This window comes from Mercenaria mercenaria, chromosome 16 (assembly GCF_021730395.1).
Source record: "Mercenaria mercenaria strain notata chromosome 16, MADL_Memer_1, whole genome shotgun sequence".
NCBI classification, from domain to species: domain Eukaryota; kingdom Metazoa; phylum Mollusca; class Bivalvia; order Venerida; family Veneridae; genus Mercenaria; species Mercenaria mercenaria.
The window spans coordinates 37,929,924-37,956,353 of record NC_069376.1 but is presented as its reverse complement, the minus strand read 5'-3'; the positions used below and the strand labels follow the sequence as shown (position 1 = coordinate 37,956,353).

Genomic DNA, 26,430 nt, shown 5'->3' with positions numbered 1-26,430 from the left:
AAGATAATGTTACAAATGAAAAACATTAGGTTTTCCCAAAATTGATAATCAAAAATGTATTCAATTTTGGGCTGTTACATATTTTTCGGTGTGACAGAATTTATATCGTTAACATAATTACAATATATCGTGTACTCTAGAAATATTATGTAAACTAATACTTTGTGTTCGTGGCCAGACAGCTTAATATATAAAGAGGGAAAGATTTTTTATCATAAAGTCGCTATTTGCATGACTGTATAATCATATTTAAGTGTCCAGTTCATGTTTCTACTTAAAATAAACCACATTGTTCAAATTGGCAAACGTTCTCTTTTGTAATACTATAATGTTTTTTTTAAAGTTTGGTGTGGTGTTTTTTGGTTATAGAAAGACAAACATCTCCTTTCATAACTTAAACATTATTTCACGCACGAACAACGCCAGCAGTCCTTTTATGGTATGCTTATTTTTGGACGGTTTGCGTAATAGATTTACGTCTGCTCGCGGATGAATAAAACAAGAAGTTAATAAAAACGTTCAATTATGACGTTATCAGGAGTTTGCTCGTCACAGCTTAAGGTCTGCGAATCATTTAATACCGATGTACAATTTGTTTTTCTAGTGCGGTTAATGCTTTAATAGTTGCTTTTCCACGACAGTCAAATGTATGTAAATAGAGGTAGAGCAGAGAGTTTTGTAGTAAATCCTTCGTATGACTTACCAATTTCTACGACGTCTTAAGAACTCATATGTACGATTTACTAACTCCTATTTGCGACTTCCTTACTCATACGTACGACATACATGCTCATACGTACGACTTACTAACTCATACGTACGACTTACTTACTCATACGAGTAGTATAGGCGCCATCATACGTACGACTTACTTACTTACTCATACTCATTCGTACGACTTACTAACTCGTACGTGTGACTTACTTACTCATACGTACGACTTACTAACTCGTACGTACGACTTACTTACTCATATGTACCCTTTATTACCTCCTACGTTATATTTACTTACGTGCACAATTTACCATATCTCCAACGTACCATTTACTATACACTAACTCCTATACGTGCGACTTACAAACTAAGGAATTGGTTAAGTTCATGCACAGGAGTTACCATTCCCTACTTAGGAGTTAGTAATATAAGTCGGAAGTAGGAGTTTGTAAGTCGCAGGAATGACTTCCTACAAATATATTTTTGGTATCTGTACGCATCCATAGTTTTGTTTAAGACGTACACAAAGGTCGAGTATGGCAGTGACCTGACGTATGTCTTTTGTCTATCCGTTCCAGACAACGTTTGTTCTGCAAGGGAATCGTACTTTTTGCAACTGGGTCGGAAGTCTTTTTTTTTTCTTTTTTCCCTTCAAAACTAAAAAGAAAAAATGTATTTATCTGTATTCACAGTAAACAACCTTCAAATAGTTACAAATCAATTTGTATCACAGAGTTAAGAACACCAGAGTGAGGACAGTAGAGATATGCTCTCCGAATTCCTGATAAACAAAACTTTATGTTTTATCTAGCAAGAACGCCAGCGATAATAAAACAATTTGCAACGTAAAGATATACATGATTATGGCCGAAATCTAGTATATGTACCTCTCATTTAATATTTTGACTGGGAAACCGAGCTCGCGCCGTTGTTTTTTTTTTCTTCTTTTTTTTGTTTTTGGAAAATATATCGGTATATATAGAGTAGTTTTTAGGCTGAAAACTCAAAAGTGTAAAGTTTCACCAGGCCACAACATGAAACAGTATAGTGTAGACGGATCTCGATCAATGCGTTTTTCATATCCATGTAAAAATCAGTCGATATTAGTTAAATCTTATAAAAGGTAGAGGAAAATAGCCAGAAAATTAGACTGACTGTTGTTTTATTTTCTGGTACTGTTTATGTTCTTGTGTGAGGTGTGTTGCACATTTCGTTACCTTCATTGAAAAGACGCAAACAAACCGAATCTGCTAGTTTTGCTTGATTGCGTTCTATGTTTTCAGATGATCTTCTTTTAACGTTCTTTGACTATTACAGCATCAGTATTTGAGTGTCGTGGTCGTAAAAAAGGTATCCCGTACTTTTATCTAGTGTTGTTATATTTTTCTGATATTTTGGAATCATGGAGTCCATTCAGTATAACAAATTTCCGTTAAAGTCGATGAGGGATGCGAAAGATATGGGGGTGGGGTAGGAATGTGGTAGTTTGTTTGGGGTTGAGGTTTGTTGCACATTTCAGACTCCATCAAACCGGGTCTGCTAGTTTGCTTGGTTGCATTCTGTTTTTTCCGAATGATCTTCTAATAGATTTTATGTTGTATAGAATACAAAGCATTTATAGAGATAGTTTGCGTTTTTTCCCGATTATGAGAAGTTTTGCTCAGTATTTGCCGTTGGTAATTAGGTGCGTTTTTTTTTTAAAAAAAAAAGGTCAGGTTTTCCCGAGCGCTGTTGTCAAAAAAATCTGTTACAGGCTTGAACTTCAACTCGTGTATATGTTAAAAATAGTAACCCGGCCGACCCACATTTTTCTTGTTATTTTGTTTTACCAAAAAATCTATTTTTGAAATACAGTTCTGATGAACACAAGAATAACATAAGTGCATATAGACACACGAACCATATAGATGATTTTACGAAACATGTCAATGAATGGTACACAATTGTCCAAATCACTGAATAATATATACGAAAAAAATAAATACAAAAGAAAACAATCATTATCTACCTACCCTATTTTTCATAATCGCTTTATCGATTGGCCTCAAGCACGGTGCATGTATATAGGGAATTACCGACTCAGGCACTAACTTTAATATAATTTCCATGGATTTCAAACAGTTAGGGAAATGAACAGGAAATATTTTCAGTTTAAATACATTTCCTTCAGTTAGTCATTTTGAATGAATAATTTCCAGGATTTAAATGTTTACATTTATTACAAGTATGGATTTTTTCACATGTTATGATATATTATTATAAGCAGCATTTAGACGTTAAATATTTAAATAATGTGCAGAACATCAGCCACACGAACTGGGAATGGTGTGTGACTTCAGATATAGAACACACAGTTATTTGTGCGGTCTTGTCTTTTTGCGGTACGCGAAATTTTACTTCCGTTGCTATAGGGGTCGCGTCATGTGTAAATCCATCTTTAGTTAATGAGTTATCTGCATTTAGCAAACCATTTTCTACAGTAGAAATACCTATTAAAGTGGCTTTTTAAGTTAAAACATAGAGCAGGTAAAAAAAAAAAAAGGAGTTAAAAGCGGACTATGATAGCAAAAATAACAGCCGTTTAGAATTTAGCTATATGTTCTGCGAAAATACTGGATATCCTATCCAGTCAGTGATAAAATTGAATAATTCCACCGAACCATTCTTTGTACTTCTATTTTTTATAGTTTCAGACAGGCATCGGACCACCAAATCAGAGAATAAAATGGTACTGAAATCGAAAACAATAATTACATCCATAAAACAAACTTAATTTTATCATTGCTACATGAAAGTTCTGCGAAAACGTCGTAAAAGGAAATTTCAAATACGTCGTATAACACATATATTTCACGTATATTTCAACTTGTTACGATTATGTCATTCTTCTAATCTCGTATATGTGCAATAACTGAAGAAACTAGAAACCAGAGGTGTGTCACGAACTATATAATCTATAGTACTATTTCAATTTAACACGTATGTAAAAATAGTTTGGACCCTTTTATTTCTTTGTCCTTAAAAAGTTGGGTTTTTTTGTCTGCAGAAATGTTATGAAAATGAACATATGGGGTTTCCGACGCCGGTCGACGTTATATGATTAAAACAGGCCAGTTAAATATCTATTTCAGGACACTAAATTCTGTTATCACATGTTTGACGTCGCGGGAGTGTAATAAAGCCATTACATAAAAATGATAATACACTAGTGGTAAATTAGACGATTAATAACAAGAAGGCCTTGATTGTTTTCATTCTGACATGCTCACTGATAGATTTAATAGATATTATACTGGATTTCGATTACGCGAGGAGTAATGTATCGAACGTCATGCGCCAATATGACATCATAATTGACGTCATAATGATTTCTTACCGGTCCGCGCGTCAACCGTTGTTTATCGCAGAATATATAGAGCTTGATTTTCTTCTTTGTTGAATACTGAAGCGCTAGGAATTAAATAAGCCATTACATAATAAATGCTATACCTAGTCGTAATAAACTTTGATTGACCGTCGTTTATAGTTATTAGTAAAAGAAGTAGAATTTTGATGTTTCGACAGGAAAAGCTAACATGTGATAAAAAGAATATTACATTTGTGACTTTCCACCTTGAATTCATTAAACTCATTGAAAACAAAAATTATAAAATGCTCGGCACAGCCTCGCATTTTATTATTTTATTCAACTCGTTTAATAAATTCAATATGAAAAGACACTCATGTAATATCCTCTATATACAAAAATGACCTAAACTGTCCACTTGCTAAATACTGACTGTTCTATATTACTTGAAAGTGAATGGCTTTTTGTTTTGTTTTATTCATTCTTATTTTTTTACGCTGCACTTCGTGGTTATAGCTGTTTCCAGAAATGTTAATTTTGAGACCTGCATTGTAGCATGAAAAATGGGCCTTAATTCAAAGCACGGATGTTATTTTTAGAACATATCTGGGTATTCGTGGAGGTATTACTTTTTCATTGTTTTTTAGAAGTTTTTTCCCCTTTAATTTTTCCAAATTTCCAAAAGGTTTTAATAAATATGAATTGTTGATTGAATGTTATAAATTACAAAATTCATCTTTAAAGAGACCCGCGGCAAAGTGAATGACCTACAGTGGATGTTTATTTATAGCATTGAGACAAGGTACCTAGACAAGACCCATAATCGTTTACATTTTCGCAAAATTGAACTGAGTCTATAGGGATGGATGACCGTTCCAGTTTTGACAGTCTTTCAAACGTAAGTCCCAACCGACTCAATGCAATGATGCATAAACTTTACACAAAACACTCATGTGCGAGAATCCTTATAAATATAATTGTCATTAATAACCGATTATAAAATCCATTTACTCATTTTGTTAAGAAAATCAACGCGACAAAAAATACGAAACTATCCAATATCCCGTGCCACTTAATAAGAAATTCATCTTCACCCATGAATGATGCTTGCACAGAATGAGGAAGTAGGTTATTTTCAAAAAAAAAAAAAAAAAAAAAAAAAAAAAAAAAAAATCAACAGTAGTACTTCATTAGAAATGGGAAAAACGCGGTCACCTGAAAGCAGATGCCCCAATGACCGGCTTTTTTTTAGATGTAATGTTTCAGACTCGGTACCCAGAAACTAGGGTTTGACCTGAAAAATTAGTATTTTAATATTGATCATAATATTATATGAATGAAAATAACTATAATTTCCTCATTTAATGTATCTATACCAGCGTTTATTCATCTGGGAGAATTAGCCTTATTGTTTTTTTTGTTTTAAACGGATAGTGCAAGATCCAGAAATTTCCATAATTCTTGTGTGCGTAAACGTCGTTTAAAATTAAAATGTAGATATGGCGGCGCGAACTTACCGCCCCCGGTTTTATAGTCACTTTTGATGAAAGTTCCCAAGGGTACTTATAAAAAAAAATCACGCCCGTCTTAGCATTTTTATGCATTATTTTTAGGTGATGCAATTTATTTGGTAGTAAACGCTTTTGATGTAGTAGATGCTATTAATTTCCCGTTCTCAAAACGATCTGCCTAAGGAAATACGTGCAGTCATTGAAAACAATAATGTATTGTGATCTAAAGTTTTTTTAATGTATTCCCCGATTGATTATGAGGAAACAAAAACTAGGACGGTAAGAGACACACATTATAATCTGGATTTGTAGCGGGAAGTCACACTATTTCAATATCATAGGCACTTCTTACATTATTGATTATTCACCTACTTAAAACAATTTAAATAAATGTATTCGGTCTTCATTCGTCTTCAATTATTTCAAATTTTGTGGATTTTTTACGCTTAACTTTGTAACTGGGCGGATCCATTAAAACGCCAACCTACACAAAAAAAACTTGCAAGCATTTTATAGAAGGCTTTACATAAACAGTTTTAAACTTTCAAAATATCTAATACAATTACGTCAAATACGAAATTGATTTAGTTCGTTGATTTAGTTTGTATTAAAGATTGTTGATCGCTTACACAATGAACCCGGTGACACGAAGAGAGAATATTTCAAAACAACTCGTAAAAAGATAAGCTAAGCAACTGGTGTAAACAATATCCCGGCTTTCCTTTATATTTCGACTTGAATCATTTTTTACCCTAGTTTTACCTGTAATCACGAATGAATATATCTAATTTATTACTGCATAAAGCCAATGACTCATTATTTCAATTTGCGTGGCCTTATAACGCAAAATGGGAATTCCCGATGAAAAATCCAATAGCTCAGCACAATGCACTTTTCACCTGATTACGCATGCGCATATGATAGGAAAGCTAGTGATCGGCCAGGGAAACCAGTACTAGTATACCTGTTTTGGGTGATTAGGAAATTTACAAAGAAGTGTGGGGAATTTTTGTTAAAAGGGAATAAAAGGTAAAGACATTAAGATCTTACTTCATAATCATAACTTTATAGATACTGAATAGCTAAAACAAATCTAGCGTAGGGTATATATATCAAAGGTTATATCGTGTTCTCGATTTCGCCCTCGAGGTATTATGCTACGTCTTCACATAGCAATAGAAAAATAACAGCTGATATCATAAGTTATTAACTTGTAATTGAAGTAATTGAAAGGTTAACATTCTGTTGAAAATGTAAATGTTTTGAATAGAAACGCTGTATTATTGTTATTTATGTTTGTAATATGTTAATATGTCTGCATAATTTTAATGTGATCGAGACGGTTTAACATGGCGGTGTTTTAGATCCTGTACTGTATAAAAATATGAATATTATTTTTGATTTCAGACAGTTTTAAAATGGCGGAAAATATTGTGAAGAGAAACAATTTATCGTCAGACGATGATGTTGAAGCAGACGGGGAACCTTGTAATGTTGCACGTGCAGGGATATTTAACATGATGTCGGATACACATACGAAAATCACTTCAGATTCAAAGACTCGAACAGACGGGGAACCTTGTAATGTTGCACGTGCAGGGATATTTAACATGATGTCGGATACACATACGAAAATCACTTCAGATTCAAAGACTCGAACTCAGTCGGACAGACACTCTGAGCAAATTGATTCTGGAATTTTAAGTATGCCCAGTGGAAGTTTAGAGCTAAAGAGCTCAAATGCTGAAACATCATTGAGCTTTGCAGACAAAACACCCGTACAGTGCTCAGATGCTTACGAAGCCGATAGTACTGCAAATGATTTACAATCTAAATTAAGTAAATTAGGTCTGTCGGATGGTGTAGATGACGAAGGACATTGTTCTATGAGTTTACAGTCACTAGATAGTGTGAGTTCTGCACAATCTACGCAAGAGTCACAAGAAATTGAAATAGATTTGTACCGAAGAGATGAAGACGGTGATACGATTTTACATGTTGCCATTGTAAGTCTTCTTGATGAAACTGCAGGCGCATTAATTCATTTAGCGGATGATGCGAAATGTTTGAACATTCAGAATTATCTTCTGCAGTCTCCATTACATCTGTCAGTACTCACAGGACAAGTTGAAATAGTCAGAGACCTTATTTCGAAAGGGGCTGACGTGACGCTCCGCGATCAACAGGGAAACACCCCTTTACACATAGCTTGCCGAAAAGGGGACAGAGACGCTGTTTCATTGATTGTTCAGTCATTCGGGGACAACAAAACAAAACGTGCAAAATACTTTTCGGTTAAAAACTGTGAAGGATTAACGTGCCTTCACGTGGCCGCTCAGCAGAAGGAGTTTATCATTCTGGGACATTTATTTGCAAAGGGAGCAGACGTCAATATTGGTGACGCAAAGAGTGGCAGAACTTTACTGCATTATGCAGTGGAAAAAAAGGACATAGAAACTGTTTCATTGCTTCTGACTCATCCAAATATAGACGTTGACTGTAAGACATTTAAAGGAGAAACTCCATTGGTCTTAGCATTCTGGAGAAACTATCAGGACATTGTGAAAAGATTAAAAACCAAGGGAGCTTACTTCAGTTACGATGTTGTTGAGGAATCAGACGATGAAAACACCACGTGATTGCCCCGTTTTAATATTACGTTCTGAAAAGACCCTGTCCGAGCTCGCCAGAGGGGCGTTAATTCCCCCTTTTTTGCACACTGCAGAGGGTTACAATGGGATATTCTTCCCTGTGGACAATATGACAGTAGTAGTTTTGAAAATGGAGCAAAAACGACGAATTGACTTTTGTCAACAAATACATTACATATTATGTTAAAATTATCAATTTAACATAATTATGTTATTACATGTATTTATTTTTAATAATGTATCTATTTTAGTGCAACAGCAAGTCTTTTTCTAGTTTACCTGCGCAATACCATGTACACACGTAATTTATAGATCACATGACGTACGTTGTATATAGGCGAATAAAGATATACGCCGAACAATCTGATAACAGAATTGACAACTTCCTTCTTATCATTTCAAGTTTATGTCATTTCAAGTTATCGCTTTATTTCAGGAAGTAATTAATGTTGAAGTATAGAAATGACCTTTGTAAAAGCATTTTTAATTGTTAAAAAATCAGAAAACTTGTAATGTTCATGATGATTTCTTGAAAAAATGTGTAGAGTATTTCTGCGGGTATTTGTATTATATTATTTATTGTTCTGAATAAACTACAAAATGAAATAAAAAACAGACATTTTGTTTTGAATTTGTATAGAAACCAAATGTTAAAGACCGGAGCCCAGTTGTTTGAAACTTTAATTCAGCTCCAGCTGGTTAACTTTTGGTTGAAAACATTAGTTTTGATTGGAAACCCTATTATTTTACTGTTTTTAATCCTCAAACCCTAAAACGTAATCGACTGTTGGCTTAATCACCTGTTAAAATGTCGAATTCTTGGTCCAGGACTGATGAGGCCTTGAGCTTTGTCTACTCAAAAGTACCCCTAAGCGTCCATGCCTGCTTAAAGTCTCGTTGTAATCTGTTTAGAAGTTAAAAACACTCATTGGTATGCTGAACTGGTTTCAAACTTCGACCTAGTATGCCATTATGCTGGTTTAATAGATTAGGCCACAGAAACAAACATATTATTCCCCTTTTCTGAAAACGTTAGACTACTTTTTTATTGATCATTTTTAGCTCACCTGAGCACGAAGTGCTCAAAGGTGAGCTTTAGTGATCACCCTGTGTCCGGCGTCCGTCGTCGTCCGTCGTCCGTCCGTCCGTCCGTCCGTCCGTCGTCAACAATTTGACTGTTAACACTCTAGAGGTCACATTTTTGACCCAATCTTAATGAAACTTGGTCAGAATGTTACCCTCAATAAAATCTTGGACGAGTTCGATATTGGGTCATCTGGGATCAAAAACTAGGTCATCAGGTCAAATCAAAGGAAAAGCTTGTTAACACTCTAGAGGTCACATTTTTGGCCCAGTCTTAATGAAACTTGGTCAGAATGTTACCCTCAATAAAATCTTGGACGAGTTCGATATTGGGTCATCTGGGGTCAAAAACTAGCTCATCAGGTCAAATCAAAGGAAAAGCTTGTTAACACTCTAGAGGTCACAATTTTGGCCCAATCTTAATGAAACTTGGTCAGGATGTTACCCTAAATAAAATCTTGGACGAGTTCGATATTGGGTCATCTTGGTTCAAAAACTAGGTCACCAGGTCAAATCAAAGAAAAAGCTTGTTAACACTCTAGAGGTCACATTTTTGGCCCAATCTTAATGAAACTTGGTCAGAATGTTACCCTCAATAAAATCTTGGACGAGTTCGATATTTGGTTATCTGGGTTCATAAACTAGGTCACCAGGTCAAATCAAAGGAAAAGCTTGTTAACACTGTAGAAGCCGCATTTATGACTGTATCTTCATGAAACTTGGTCAGATTGTTAATATTGATGATCTTAAGGTCCAGTTTGAATCTGGGTCATGTAGGATAAAAAACTAGGTCACCAAGCCAAATCAAATGAAAAGCTAGTTTACACTAGAGGCCACATTTATGACCATACCTTAATGAAACTTGGTCAAATCTTGATGATCTATAGCTCAAGTTCAAATCTGGGTTAGGTGGGGTCAAAAACTAGGTCACTAGGTCATATCAAAGGAAAAGCTTGTTAACACTCTCGAGGCCACATTTATGACTATATCTTCATGAAACTTAATCAGAATGTTAAACTTGATGATCTTTAGGGCAATTTTGAATCTGGGTCATGTCGGGTCAAAAACTAGGTCACCGGTCAAATCAAAGGAAAAGCTAATTAACACTGTAGAGGCCACGTTTATGACCATATCTTAATGAAACTTGGTCAGAATGTTAATCTTGATGATCTTTAGGTCAAGTTTAAATCTGGGTCAGATGGAGTCAAAAACTAGGTCACTAGGTCATATCAAAGGAAAAGCTTGTTAACACTCTAGAGGCCACATTTATAACTATATCTTCATGAAACTTAGTCAGCATGTTAAACTTGATGGTCTTTAGGTCAAGTTCGAATCTTGGTCATGTCGGGTCAAAAACTAGGTCACGGGGGTCAAATAAAAGGAATAGTTAGTTAACACTTTAGAGGCCACATTTATGACCATATCTTAATGAAACTTGTTCAGAATGTTAATCTTGATGATCTATAGGTCAAGTTTAAATCTGGGTCAGGTGTGTTAAAAAACTAGGTCACTAGGCCAAATCAAAGGAAAAGCTTGTTAAGACTCTAGAGGCCAGATTTATGACTGTATCTTCATGAAACTTAATCAGAATGTTAATCTTGATGATCTTTAGGTCAAGTTCGAATCTGGGTCATGTGGGGGCAAAAACTAGGTCACCGGGTCAAATCAAAGGAAAAGCTAGTTAACACTTTAGAGGCTTCATTTATGACCATATCTTAATGAAACTTGGTCAGAATGTTGATCTTGATGATCTATAGGTCAATAGGTCAGGTGAGCGATACAGGGCCTTCATGGCCCTCTTGTTTTTGATAGTTTTAAACTTCGAATATTAAAAGGATCGATTACATATACAATTTTCAATTATTGATTGTATTGCAAGTGATGTAATCATTCGTTTTAAGAAGTTTATTTATAGCAATTATTGAAGTTTTAAAACAATTTTGAAAATGACTGAAACAAAAATGAAAACAAAAGTGAATACCACGTTTAATTTTCTTAAAATTTATTTTTCTTGACTGACCGATATTTTTTGCGTTATTTCGAGATATTTTGGAATGATACCGCTTCCGTTTTCAGTTGTGTGGTTTTTCCATGAAAAGAATCCACAATAATGCGCTGCAACTAATTATAGAATCAGTTATAGGTGAAATTGGAAAATTTACCAGAAAATTCGGTTTTACCTATAGGAATATTAGAAATATTTTGCAGATTTACTGCGAAGTTTTTTTTTTTGGAAAATGGGAAGTTTGATATTACACGAAAACATCAAATGGGAGATAACCTCATTTTACCTGATTTTGAGCAGCAGCTTGCAGATGTCATCGGCGGAATTCGACATCCGCGGTCACAACTTCCAACCTTAACTTCCATACTGCGGCAACTTTCGAGAGACTTAATAAAATGTGGATTCCAAAAAACGTGACCGCAAAGATGAAAACCTCAGTAAGCTGATATCGACATTTTAAGGCTGTTTTCTAAGAATGGCCACACTCTAAACTTGGTTCAAAATCTCACAAGAAAGGTTCCTCGGCAAAATTGAACTCTAATCTATCATGGAAAAGTTCTAGTTTATACGCGAGGCCCTGACTCTGTTTTTCCACTAGGACAAGTTATGCAAAACTATCCTTATTAGCGGCACTGTAGGTACTTCGTCCATTTATTACTAAATATGCAGAATTTACAAAGCAAATTTTAATGTTTTCACCTTACCAGAAAGCAAATTTCAGGTTCTCCCTTTAGATTAATGTCTACGCCGTGCAACGTCAAACAAATTGAAATTAGGGAACCATCTTTGACTTTGTATTGATGAAATGGGCCTTACCACACTTCTACTTTCCACACAAATGTGGTTTGACAGGATGAAAACGTTATTTGTCCCATCCCTTTTCCTCCTTGCATTTGCTGCCATGAGTAAGTTATCGTGCCCACCATAATCGTCCTAAGGCGGTGCCCTACTGTTGTTTTCTGCTTATGTGTGTGTGTATATATGTGTATTTATACGTGATTGTTATGGGCGGTGCCCCACAGTGTTGATTTTTCTTATTTTTCTGTTTGTTTATCTTGGGTGTGTGTGAGTGTTTTGTACATGCGTGTCTGCGACGTTGTAGGAATACTGCGTTTAAAGAACGTGGCTTTCCCTGTTGAATATTCATCCTTGCTCCACCTTCCCCCTACATCTGACCCTTTCATCTACCCCTTACCACCCAACCCCATTTTTCTGTGTTTTGCATATATTTATAATGTACTTATTGTTGGATTTTTGAAGCAACCCGTCTACAATATTTTTCCGCCGTTACAGCTTCTTTTTGTTGTGTGCTTAATTTGCGATGCATGGCTCTGTGGCTGTGGCTGTGTTTGGGGTGCTCTGTGCTTCCGGGAAATCTACTCTTACACTTTATCTTTTGAAAAAAAAATGCGTTATAATAGCAATGAAATACATCTATGTGTTAAACTATAATCGTTGTAAATAACTACGTATTAGAAATTCGTTATTTGATAACTGATCAATTTAAGATTACTTATAGAATCTATATTTTTAAACATAATTTAAATATCACACGGCGAGTGTCTAAGCATTTCTCTATATCTGATGCGATGGTTTTACATATACACATATCTGTGTTGTCAGTTTACCGTATTTATTTATGTCAAAATGTTTTGTCTTATTTTTCCCATATATTACCACCGTTCGTAATGTAAGTATACGTGAGTTCGATCCCCCGGCGCGGCGTACCGGTATGTTCTCCGTGACAATTTGATAAAAAACATTGTGTCTAAAATCACTCGTTCTCCACCTCTGATTCATACATGTGGGGAAGTTGGCAGTTACTTGTGGAGAACAGGTTTGAACTTGTACAGAATCCAGGAACACTGGTTAGGTTAACTGCCCGCCGTTACATAACTGAAATACTGTTTAAAAACGGCGTTAAACCCAACACAAACAGACAATATAGCCCAGTGGAATATATTTGAATAAACTCCGTAAAACCCTGTAAACTCCTTGTAAGGAAATTGAACTTTCATATGTATTTCTTTACTTTTTAAAACTGTGTTGAGACCATGAAATAAGTAAAATGGTGCTATATATGAACACCACTTGTTTTTTTTTAAGTTTCAATATGTAACTAACAGCGTATTTGTCTAAATCTGTAAAGTATTTCATATATACTATTAATACCATCAAAGATGTTACAAACAAAATCGAGGGGGCGATATAAGTTTCGATTAGCGTAGCAGGTAAATAATAAAAAAATCTCCAAAATTAAAATGAATCACCATAAAGAACAGATCAATTGCATATGTGCCAGATATATACCTTAATATTAATACACCGCTACCGTATATTGCGAGGATTTACAAAACAAGAGCCGTATTTCTTTAATAAATGATATCTTTTGTGTTGAATCTAACTGCGACTTTTTTTTATTTACCATGGCCATTTGAGCGTAAATGATATCGTTTTAAACCATTAGCCTTCATCATATGACAAAGATGACACATCAAAAAGATAATATGAAAGTTATCATATGAACATGAAAAAGGTCGCCGCAACGGGTTATTGTATTTATATAAATAGAATAATGTATGCCAGTGGATTACTGATCGCAAGTGTGAACGTTTTGACTTAATAATTATAGTAGTTTCTCGGGCTTTTCATACACGACAAAATAAATAAAAACAGAAAATAGAAAAGGGCAGATCTTTTTTCCCAAATGTATTTATAACAGTATTCATTACTAGTATATGGGAATGCAGTGAAGTCTCGAGTTTATGAGAAAGAGAAACATTAAACACTGGACTGTCCGAATGAAAAACCTTGAACCAATGTCACTCTTACTTCTTTCCGTGTATACGCATGACGCAAAAAAGAAACAACAACAGCAACAACAAAAAAAAAACCCGTTGGGATCTTTAAGACGAAATCTTTGTGGACATGGTCACTTTGGTGCTATTAAAAAGTTATAAGAACTATCAAATGTTGTAGGCTTTAAAAGATCTAAATCGTTTTGTCCTGAAAATCTCTCGACCCTAGGATTTTCTTTTAATTCTTTAAAGTAACAACACGTCAATACATGTACAAATATTCACCTAATTGGTCAATCTGAAATATGCATGATCGTCATCATTATCAACGACAACAAGATTGCTGTCAGCAGTAGCTGCATTACTACCTTCACCATAAACAGCAGTAACAAAATTTCGTTAATAGTACATCATCATCATCATCATCATCATCATCATAATCATCGTCTTTGACAGCAGCAGCAACAACAGCAGCATCACTTCGACCTCCGTAAAAGGCAGTAACAAAATTATCAATAGTATATGAATGATAGAAGTTATATGCACCTTTTTCGAATGATTGTGCACTTGTCATTTGATAATGACAGTTTTCAAATACGCAGCTCTTTAGCAGACAAATAACATGTCTTTCCTCTTGTTTTCCAAGTTGTTCAATATGGAACAGAATTAGGGCAAAAACTGCATTATGTTTTCGTATATACAATTTTGCGTTTAACATATATGCATTCGTTATTCTCATGTTCAAAATGGGATGTCAGAAGGAAGCATGTGAACATAAGAATCACAAATGCATACAGTCATGTAAATAGCAAGATTGGATATACGAAAGCACAATGCAGTTTTTGCCCTAATTGTGTTCCATAGTTCAAAAAGTTACTTCCCCGACTGTGGTCTTTTAAGCGACTTGGTTTTCAAAAAAAATGGTTGTCTAGAATTTTCCAAATGGTTAACATTGGTATTTTCATATCTTATCAAAAGAGAGTCAATTAAAATCCTGTCTAAAGGACTTTCCACAGTACTGTTTTATCGATAAAAATATATCTTAATACAGTTGAAAATTGATATGAGCCGCGTCATAAGAAAACCAACACAGTGGCTTTGTGACCAGCATGGATCCAGATCCGCGCAGTCTGGTCAGGATCCATGCTGTTCACTAACGGTTTCTCTAATTGTAATAGGCTTTGAAAGCGAACAGCATGGATCCTGATCAGACTGCGCGGATGCGCAGTCTGGTCTGGATCCATGCTGGTCGCAAAGCCACTATGTTGGTTTTCCCATGGCACGGCTCATATCTCGAACTCGCTTACCTCAAAATTCCGGCTATCTCGAATACATTTTCAGGTCCCGCCCAGTATCATATAGCCCGCTAAACAGATTTTCTGTCGAGTTTCATGAAGAAGAAGAAGAAGGAAAAGAATAGTTTATTTCATAAATTAAGGATCGGAGCCATTATGGTTCTTTGTCCACAAATCTGTCCCACACGGGTGGTAAACGCGCAATCTAATTCCCACTGGTAATACGCTACAAATGGGTTCCGCGACTTCCGGTGCTGGTGTTGCGCATCAATATACCGTATTTTCCGGACAATAGGCCGCTGCACCGTATTGACCGCAGCTGTATATTTTATCTATTTCAGAATTGAAATTTAACGTATAGGCCGCTCCGGCATATTGGCCGCGGCCTATACACCAAAATGCGGCGAACAGGACTATGTCGTATAAAGAATTTCTTCAATAAATAGTCATTGAAATCGATTGTATTTACAAGTAATCACTCTTGTTAATCCGTCGAATGCACTGAATGTTAATGTAATATTTCGTGAGCTGTTTTCAAAGGCCCTTTCAGCAAAATTGTCCATTCTGTACTTTACGAGAACTATTGCAAATGGCAGTGACGACGATGTTCCCTTAAGTCGGCTTGTAGAAAAAGTATCATCCTCACAGCTAGACGAGGAACAACAGCACTTGTTCTATTCAGATTCAGAGGACGAAAATTTCAACGGCTTTGATGAACGTGAATGAACCGCTACTGTTATGCATGTGCAAATAGTGTATGTTAAAAACGTAGCAGTGTAATGCATGTATATTGATATAAAAAAACATAAACTTTTTGCAATGAATTATTATTATAAATATTATAATATGAGCCGTGCCATGAGAAAATGAACATAGTGTGTTTGCGACCAGCATGGATCCAGACCAGCCTGCGCATCCGCGCAGTCTGGTCAGGCTCCATGCTGTTCGCTTTTAAAGCCTATTGGAATTGAAGAAACTGTTAGCGAACAGCATGGATCCTGACCAGACTGCGCGGATGCGCAGGCTGGTCTGGATCCATGCTGGTCGCACACCCACTATGTTGGTTTTCCCATGGCACGGCTCATATATTATATGCATATACTAACTCATTATTCTATTTTACTCATATTTGTAAGGTGCAATTATTGCGGGCGTGTAGATTTCAAGATACACCCAGCAACGATGTCCTGGAGAAATGAAACAGAATTTCAACAGCTTTCAAAATGCAAGTGAAAAATTAAAACTGTCATATAGGCAGCATGAAAGGCCCATTTAGAAAAAATAAAATGACGTATAGGCCGCTCCGACGCATAGGCCGCACACCTGAAAATTTCACTTTTTTTAACGTATAGGCCGCGGATACGGTATACAAAATCGAGGTAGGTGTGTTTTTGTTTTTGTAACTAATGACACATTTACGAGTGCTTTCGAAAAAAGGAAAATGCTATTCCACACAAAAATGAATAAAGATCATATGTGTGAAATACAAACTTATTAATTTAAGAATCAGCTCTGTAATCACGGAAACTCTGCTGGCTCGAGCTGTCAAAAAAGCATGGAATTATGATGCCGTCAATTCTGGGATGTCGGGTGTATGGAGAACGAACGTTTCTGTGCAATTTTACTATTTTTATTTTATCCACAATAGTTCAAATTAACAAAAGGTATACATTTATAACAAAATAAGTAGTCAGCTTTTGAACACTGGTTATCCAGTTAATATAATTAGATAAGAAATTTTGTATCACTTTCAACGTCGGTTAACCGAACTAACAAGAAATTAAACATTTAAGTATAACACGCTTGTTCTGTGGATGTCCACTAACTAACTGTCTTTTTTCCTGGATGCCGCATTATTTCTTATCTTTTCAATTTAAGATCTTCAACCAATGAAATCGCAGATTAATATCTTGACAATCAGTATATTCGAATTATGCAAATTATTCTTATACAGTCTTCTTTAGATCTTATCACATTTATGATAGTGATCGAAGGAAGTGGCAAACAATGGAACAAAGACCTTGTTAGAAATTATCTACACTTCGCACTCTTGCATTGCATAACAAATAATCAGCTTAATTATCTACAAATATTTCAGAACCTAGCAACTTAAAAGTTTACAGCAGGACAGAATAATGAAAAATGCAAATTTTCTAACTTCTTTCTGCCTTCTTTCTGGAAAAGTCACGCTTCTAATGTTCAAACACGTGTAAAACAGTCATGAATATTACATACACTTGAATGAAATGTTGCTTTTGGGGGAAAGATTGGCAAAAAATAATCGGGAATGGGGTTACGCCCCGGGAATGAGTTGCGCGTGTACAATATATACATTATGATGGATACGAGCAGCTCCATTCCCGATGATTTTTTTGTCAATTATGTCCCCGTAAGCAGGATTTGAAGCAAATAATTTTGATATTCGTTACTTTATAATAGTTGAATTATTATAAAAAACATCAGATGTCCTCAAATTAGGCATATGAGGTCAGAAACTTTCATTTTTGTTGATTTCATACTTTTTTCAGGCTTCGTGTCGCCTGAGTTTTTGTGATAATGGAGCCGAATCATAAATTACAAACCAGATATTTTACACATATGATGTATTATCATATCTGTGTCGAATAGCATTTTGCTTTTTTCGAGAAAATTTATTCTTGTCTCATACTAAGCAAAATCATAACTTCACATACCTCAATTTCGTCTTTTCTTACGCGCAACACTAGCACCGGACGTTGCGCAACTCATTTTAAGCGTATTCCCGGCGGGAATTGGATTGCGCGTTTACCACCCGTGTCCCATATAAATATTAAATAACGTTTTAAAAATAATACTGGCATGTAACATAAAACATCTTCATAAAACATTATTCGTGAAAGTACAAACATTATTCGTGGAAGTACAAACATATTTATAATACACATAATAGTAATGCGTAGCGATTCTAATTCTAACTTAAACTCAAAAAATGTTGACTTGCATAAAGATGTCGTTCTGGTGATAAGTAAAGGAGAAAAGCCGAAAACTGTCCATTATGTGAAAGAATGGACAAATCGAGGCGCAACGCGCCGAAATTGTCCGTTCTTTCACATAATGGATAGTTTGAGGCTTTTCTCCGACTTAAAACATGGTCCTCACGAAAAAGTCAAGACTGTCGTGATATTGTATAATTTCTCTAATACTGTCATTGATTTGTGTCTAGTCAAACGGAGTTAAAACTAAATTACATTTAAAGATTTATTGCAATTAAAAGATTTTTAAACATTAATGATATTCAGTGTTGATTCATGGAAAAGTTTGAAATAGGTCTCGTTTTGTTATATTTGCATATTTTGAAATACATTTATAAAACTAAAATTTAACTTGGCCTTCCTTGTAATATTTCAAAAATCTTCTTCTTCAAACCCACTAGGCAGATTTACACCAAACTTCTCAGAAATGATCCTTGGGTGTCCCCCTTTCAAAATTGCCTAAAGAATTAAAATCCACTCAGAACTGTGGTTGCCATGGCAACCGGAAGGAAAATCTTCAAAAATCTTCTCAGAAACAGCTAGACGGATTTCAAAAATATTTTGTAGAAACGATCTCTAGGTGACTTTTTACCAAAATTGCTTAAGCCATTCTTTTTATTAAAAACATAGCCATCAGGGGGAGGGACTTATTTTCCCTATAGGACTATAATATAAATTTCAAAACTCTTCTTCTCTGAAATCTGAAGACCTAGAGCTTAGATAATTTGTATGTGGCATTGTCTAATGGACTTTTACCAAGAATGTTCAAGTTATGATCCCAGGGTCAATATTGGTCCCGGTCCGTGAATTTACATAGAGTTCTATAGGAAAAACATAGAAACATTGTTCTTCTCTGAAACCGAGAGGCACAGAGCTTAGGTATTTTACATGTGGTATTGTCTAGATGTCCTTTACTAAGATTGTTCAAATCATGACCAAGGGTCCATTTAAAGCCCCGACCCGGGGTCACATAGTTTTTATACGAGTTGTATAGGAAAATATACTTAAAATTATCTGATCATATTTCCTAGACTGTTTAGTTATAATTACCTCATGACCCCAAGTAATTTGGGGTCACTTGACTATGGCCTTGACCTATTGACATACTTTCTTGTTTTTTAAGATACAGCCTTGAAATTTGGATGACATATCACCGATCTTAAAACTGACTTTCAGTGACCATGAATGTGACCTGCTGGCTTACTTTCTATTTTAGCATCAGTTTGACATAGTTATTAAACATGTAGGGCATATAACGCAGGTGAGCGATCCAGGGTCATCAAGACCCTCTTGTTTTAACCCTTAATCTGCTAAATTTCTAAAATTGACTGATCCATCATTCAGTTTGGGCAATACCATTTATTATTCAAAGGGGTGTTCACTGAAAATTTACTGACAATAGCAAACAGTGTAGACCATGATCAGCCGCCTGAATGGCCGTGCAGACTGATCTTGGTCTGCACTGGTCGCAAAGGCAGAATTTTCGTTTCGATTTTTAAAAAAATATTCATAGGTTATGTACTCACACCCCTCAACGCACAATGTTGTTACTATTGATGTCCATTACCTGCTAATTGTTCATTCCTAAAGTATTCATTATTTTAAGAATGGACACAGGTGTAGTAAAATAATCGTGTGTATAGAGCGGTGTCGGTACAATAACCTATATGATGGACAAAACTAAAAAAGGATTACATCACAACCGTGTTTTAATACAATTTAGAATAAATATGGTATATATTTAATTGTTTCGAGTCACAACGACCCACTTCAGGTCATATAGCGACCTTTAAGGGACACCAGGTATATATTTGACAACATGAATCTGACCTCAGTCATGTTAGTGGTTTTCACAGCCCCATTCCCACTCGCTCTCCACGCCAAAATAGTAAGACACACACAAAAAAACAGAGAGAAAAAAACCCGACAGGTCCGAATTGTTCTAAGTCATCCGGAGGACTGTGATCTTCGAACTTACTTCTGACCAAGTTTGATGAAAATCAAGGTGGTTTAAAAACTAATTTAAAGTTTTTTTTTTTTCAATTTCAGTACAGTGTCAGCCCCTAAAAGCAGACAAACTGAAGAATTTGAACAAATATGAGATAGGTACATACAATGACGCTGCTGGCCAAGTTTGATGAAGATCCATTCAGAGGTTCTTAAGGTTGTTTTCCATTTCCAGCTCTAGTAGCCCCTAGAACTACTTCAACAAATTTGACACACGAGCAATCAAAGATGCCAGAAGCCAAGTAATAAAATGACCTATTGATTGTTTCATGAGAAGAACTCGTTTAAAAGCATTATTCTATTTTTTAGCTCTGAGCTGACCAAGTGTCGTGAAGATCTGCAAAGTGTTTCGTAAAAAAAAAAACCCGGACTTTTCAAGGACTTTTTTTCTATCATTTAGCTCTTGCGGCTCCTAAAAGGTTTCAAGCTGAACTATTTGAACAAATTTGAAAAAGGACATTACAAAGATGCTACTACAACATGGATGGATATTCAAATTTCTTGGCTCAAGCAGTCACCAGAAGAAGACGACGTGTTCCATTTAAGACCCCTATGTTAAAGGTTAACAAGAGCACGCAATGCGGGTAATATACGCCCGAAGATATGACCTTTGGCCCCTAAGTGTGACAATGATCTTGAAGCGAGCCATCCGAAACATGTGCTCTGCGTGTCGTCTCGATGTGGTGAACATTGAAGCCAAGTTTCTTCGAAATCCTTCAAGGGGTTCAAGAGATACAGAGCGAACTCAAGATTGCTAACGGACAGACAGATGGACAGACGACGGACACCGGCGACATAACATAATACGTCCCTTCGTGCGTCAAAAGGTCAAGCTCTACGCAAGACCTACCAGTTGACCCAATGCTTAAAGGCAAGGCAAACCTAAGAAGCCAAAGATTTTACGTCACCATTACTAGAAAACGTATAGAGTGAAAGACCAAGACCAAGACAAAGACCTTAGCTCAGAGGTCAAGGCTACGCTCTAAGGTCAAAGAATTTACTTATAAGTCTCCTACTGGTTGAAAACTACTTTCGGGGCTAAAGGATTGTGCATGTTCGTCCTTCCTTTTGTTCGAGTCCACACTTGCATACTTAGGTGGCTATAGGAACAATAGGCAACTGTACTTTTTCTTTGATGTCATTCATTCCGTAAGCTTTTTTTGTGTCTATTTTTCTTTTACGTGGCTAAAACAATAGGGAGAACAAAAGAATAGCTGCATGAATACTCATTTGTAGGAACCCCCGTCCGTCGTTCCGTCCATTCGTCCAATAACATGGCATGAACAGTGTCTGTTTCGTGTCCGGCCCAGGATTCGGCCGTCCATCTAGGGATTATCGTTTGGCATAAATGTTCTCCATAATCTGACGACTTGTCATGCGCAACACCTAGAACCCTAGCCAAAGATCTAGATAACACTTGGAGATCAAATGTCAGTAGGTTTTTTTTTGCCCTGTCAAGTCCATAATTTTGTCATGCAAAGCATTCCCCTGGATGATGCGCAAAACCCAGGCCCTTTTCTGGTCTATATCTCTGTCATCCATCATAAGGGCTTTTAAAATTACTTGACAGAAATGTTTCCCATAATGAGACGGTGCGTCATGTGCAATACCCAGACCCCTAGCACAAAGATCAGTGTCATAATTGAAGGTCAAAAGTCAACATTGATCTTTTCCTGTATAGAGGATGTTAAATGTTTTAAGATAAGATCACTTTTCCTCAAAAATAACTTTCGCAAAGTAAATAACCGATTCTTCTAGCTGGAGCTTAATTTTGCTCTGTTCTATAAATTTTACTACATTTTACAAGCAAAGTGCACACTTAAACTTTTAAATACACCAAATCTCACCCCTGACTGCTATAAATGGGCAAAATTTGGTATGTAAATGTGAATTTTTTGTTTAAAAGTGTACACCAAAAACAGTGAAAATGTGATTTTCTTTCGGTATTATAGGTTGTTTTCTTTAGCAACAAAACTATAATAAAAATACTCCTTTTCTATCAATATCTGATCAAAATATCCCATTTATATCAATATCTGGACAAAGTTTCATTTCTATATATGTCACATACGCCTAAATAGTTTTCCTTATATATATCTATAAAACTGTTATAAAACTGACAATTTTTAAAGGACTGTCAAATAGCTAGATCCATTCTAGAGAACAAATCCTTACCTCATTCTGAAGAATTATGATAAAACTGATACAGAATTAATAGAAAAGTAGGGGTTGTGTATTTTCTAAAATAGATTCTTGTTATTCCTTCTCTTGAGAAGGAATATTATAGTTTGGTTAGTCACACTTGACTGAGCTACTGATATCGAAAGCTGTTGTCATTACAAGCTGGCCAGTCAAACTCCGTGACCTTAGAAATAACCTCTGACGTTAAAACTATTCTTTCCTAATTGAGGCGACTCTCTGACTGAACGCGCCCATGGATTACATATTACTAAACCCGAGGATGGTTGACTGATTCTTTTATTTCCTCCATTCTTGAAGAACATAACATATGTACAAACAATTTTACATGTAAACAACTAAATATTATCGTTATCTTCAAATGCATGGTTGATATGTGAAAACAAACCCCATTGCGACCCTCTAATTATGTGTAACAAATTCACGCATCGAATCATGACGGATTGACCGGGTCAATGTCTTATTGCCGTATTTACTCAACTGAAAGTGGTAACAGATTTAATTTGGTGTTGAATTTAACAATTTATGTTAAACAAGTTAAAGCATAGCAAAAGTTCCTTCTAGGGCATATCTATATAAATATAAAATGATCATCTTGTAAAATTTTGGTTGCAATGTCTGTTTTATACTGCCAAAAAATTTCAAGTAAGTATTTACGCTAGTTATTTAACATAAATTGTTAAATCCAACAACAAATTAAATCTGTTACCACTTTCAGTAGAGTAAATACGGCAATAAGACATTGACCCGGTCAATCCATTGCGATTCGATGCGTGAATTTGTTGCGCATAATTAGAGGGTCGCAATGGGGTTTGTTTTCATATATCAACTACGCATTTCAGGGTAACGATAATATTTAGTTGTTTACATTTAAATTTGCTGATATAAGTCTATCTGATCGACTGAATGTATGGTAATTATGTTCTTCAAGAATGGAGGAAATAGCATCCTCGGGTTTAGTAATATGTAATCCACGGAACGCGTTCAGTCAGAGTGTCGCCTCAATTAGGAAAGAATAGTCTAACGTCAGAGGTTATTTCTAAGGTCACGGAGTTTTACTGGCCAGCTTGTAATGACAACAGCTTTCGGTATCAGTAGCTCAGTCAAGAGTAACTTATTGAACTATTATATTCCTTCTCAAGAGAAGGAATAATAATAACTAGCGTAAATACTTACTTGACATTTTTTGGCAGTATAAAACAGACATTGCAACCAAAATTTTACAAGATGATCATTATATATTTATGTAGATGTGCCCTTGAAGGAACTTTTGGTATGTTTTAACTTGTCACATTTGCTATCTGTAAAATCACATAAAAATCAAACTGCTTTGACCTGCTATAAACTACTCAAACTAAAACTTAAATACAACCCCCTCCCCCCCACTGTCTAAAGTACATCCACAATGAACTTGAAACAAAAATCAGCTTTGATTTCGACATCTGTGGCTATGCCAAGTGAAAAACTTGTGTTCAAAACCTGTCCCCATTATGCGACTAGACCAGATGATGATGGCGTTCCTTTAGTATAATCAGGATTAATTAATGACATCCCTCAAGTGTAGACTATAATAATCTTTCACTGGTTGCGGGTAAAGATGGAAATATCCGACACGATGGTAACAGTTTAGGCGACAACGAGGCTCCTGCTGAGTTACCGCCTAAACAGTTACCCAAGTGCCGGATATTTCCATCTTTACTCGCTGCTAGTGTTTGATTCTTTTTCTTGCATGCCTTATTTTTCAATTTGTAGAAGATAAAAGAAAAGAACGAAGGTTTTTCTTTAAGGCGCTATTTTGTTATAGTAGCGTATGAATTTACGCATTCATTCATAAATTATAGCACGTGAGTCATCTTACATAACTGGGTGTAAGATGAATTTTTCTAGCACCGAAAAGGCACGGAAAAATCCTGTCCGGCATGCATGAAAAATGATTTCTTGCATGACGGACAGGATTCTACCGTGTTCTTTTTTTACTGTACTAGAAAAACTCGTCTTACACCCCATGATTACACGCCGTAATCTATGATTGAACACAACTACAAGTAGTGCTTAAAACATTAATAAATAATGATAAAGCATTCGTTTTACTTTATTTCTTCTATTTCTTGAAGAATAAATATCACTAGTTGAAGGTGCAGATGGAAAATCTGGCTTTCGGGTAACTGTTTTGCAGTTTTTACTAAAACAGTTACCCTCGAGCCATATATGTCCATCCGCACAAAACTTCTTATAATCTGCACTTTTTCGTAAATCAAACAGTTATTAAGTATCATAAAAAGACCCAACACATGTATTTGGCAGTTTGGATTTATATTTTTGACCTACTTCTTTAATATTATGTATATGTTTTAATGCATGACATGACCGTGGGCTTAAAACGTGTAGATAGAACACGAACCTCTTTCATCTTTACCTAAAATATTTATAAAAATAGAGTAGCTTTTGTTATACGATACAAACGGCATGACTGCTTTGAACAATTCAATACTAAATCTACCCGTGTGACAAGTAAGTCACTTGTAGTATGGAGTACTGTGGTCACCAATAATTTCCCAAATGTTAAAGAACAGCATTTTAAACGACATGATGGTGACTTTGAAACAACGCGTTTTGTAGCCCGTCTGTAATTTTTGCATTCCCTGCTAGCTTTAAATATCAGGCCGATATTGGACCGAACAATATCGACCCGATATCGGTTGACGTAATATCGAACTGATATTTTTTGTATCATCAGCTGGACGACGGACTGTTAACACAAACGATATTGACTATACCGGTGCCATAAACTAATGATTGGTTAAGGCTGATACCCTGACGAGCCATAATTTACCGACGACTAATTGAAGAAACAAATCCATCATTGAGCTATTCCGTACATGTGAAAAGTGTTTATTAAGGTAGTTCTGCACGTTTGATAAACATGATCAAATATCTCAAAAAATAAACACACGGACCTATACATTTCATTTCGACACATTATAGGCCGTATGTGCATTTACAACTGTGAGAAGTTTCATCAAAATCTGCATTGCAGAAAAAAAAAATAATTCGCGAAAATGATATAAAAGTCATGATTTTCCAATAGACTCACGTTATTAAACAAAGCCTTGAAATGTCTGATGGTTGCGGGTTTTTGGTAGATTTATGTAATAGTTATAGTATGTGTGAGAGTGTGTTACCAGGATATATCAGAGCTAGGGGTACATCGAGGGTATTTTTCTCTGCACATATCGTCGAGGCCGGTAGGCCGAGACAGATATGTGAAGAGAAAAATAACGAGATGTACCCCTAGCTCTGATATATCCTGGTAACACACGAGCATTACATATTATAACTGTTTTATCGCATAGTTTATCATTAAAATTTATATATTATTTTCATCATTTAAATTTGTTTATTATTATTTTTACTATTTTGATTCCCTTTCTGCGCCTCGCTGACTGAAACACTAAAACTTCTGTTTTAGAAAATGTGTTCCCCAGATAAAAGTACCCAACAAATTTCTGCATTGGTTTTAAATCTTTGCATTTCATTGGCCAGACATATTGTAAAACTTGTTGTTTTGTTTGTAAAAAAAAAAAATCAAAGAAAAAGAAAGATTTGAGAAATCTCAGAATTTCATATATTTCATGTATTTCTGAATTTGGCAATAACTATCAAGTTTTTGAAATATTCTAGTTTATTTATTCTTTTACTTTATAAATGTAGGTGTTTGTGACAATTCTTTCTCTGTGAACTGTAAATTGGAGCTAAAATCATCTTTTCTTTGAAAGGAAAAAATTATACTCCCTTGATAGGGCCTCAATA

At 35.5% G+C, this 26,430-nt stretch overlaps 1 protein-coding gene across 4 annotated transcripts; it reads left to right on the top strand.

The window, feature by feature from the left end:
• The first annotated feature begins 2,904 nt into the window (after positions 1 to 2,904).
• LOC123540305 (NF-kappa-B inhibitor alpha-like) lies at positions 2,905 to 8,839 on the top strand. 4 transcript variants are annotated; one of them, XM_053526763.1, is made up of 2 exons: positions 2,905 to 2,938; positions 6,979 to 8,839. In XM_053526763.1, exons 1-2 carry the CDS (start codon positions 2,920 to 2,922, stop codon positions 8,208 to 8,210), a joined length of 1,251 nt encoding a protein of 416 aa, XP_053382738.1. In that variant the 5' UTR covers positions 2,905 to 2,919; the 3' UTR covers positions 8,211 to 8,839. The 4 variants fall into 4 exon arrangements, with proteins under 4 accessions (XP_053382738.1, XP_045181143.2, XP_045181142.2 ...); XM_045325208.2 differs by lacking the exon at positions 2,905 to 2,938 and adding an exon at positions 6,445 to 6,600; XM_045325207.2 differs by lacking the exon at positions 2,905 to 2,938 and adding an exon at positions 6,607 to 6,720.
• Positions 8,840 to 26,430: the final 17,591 nt, after the last annotated feature.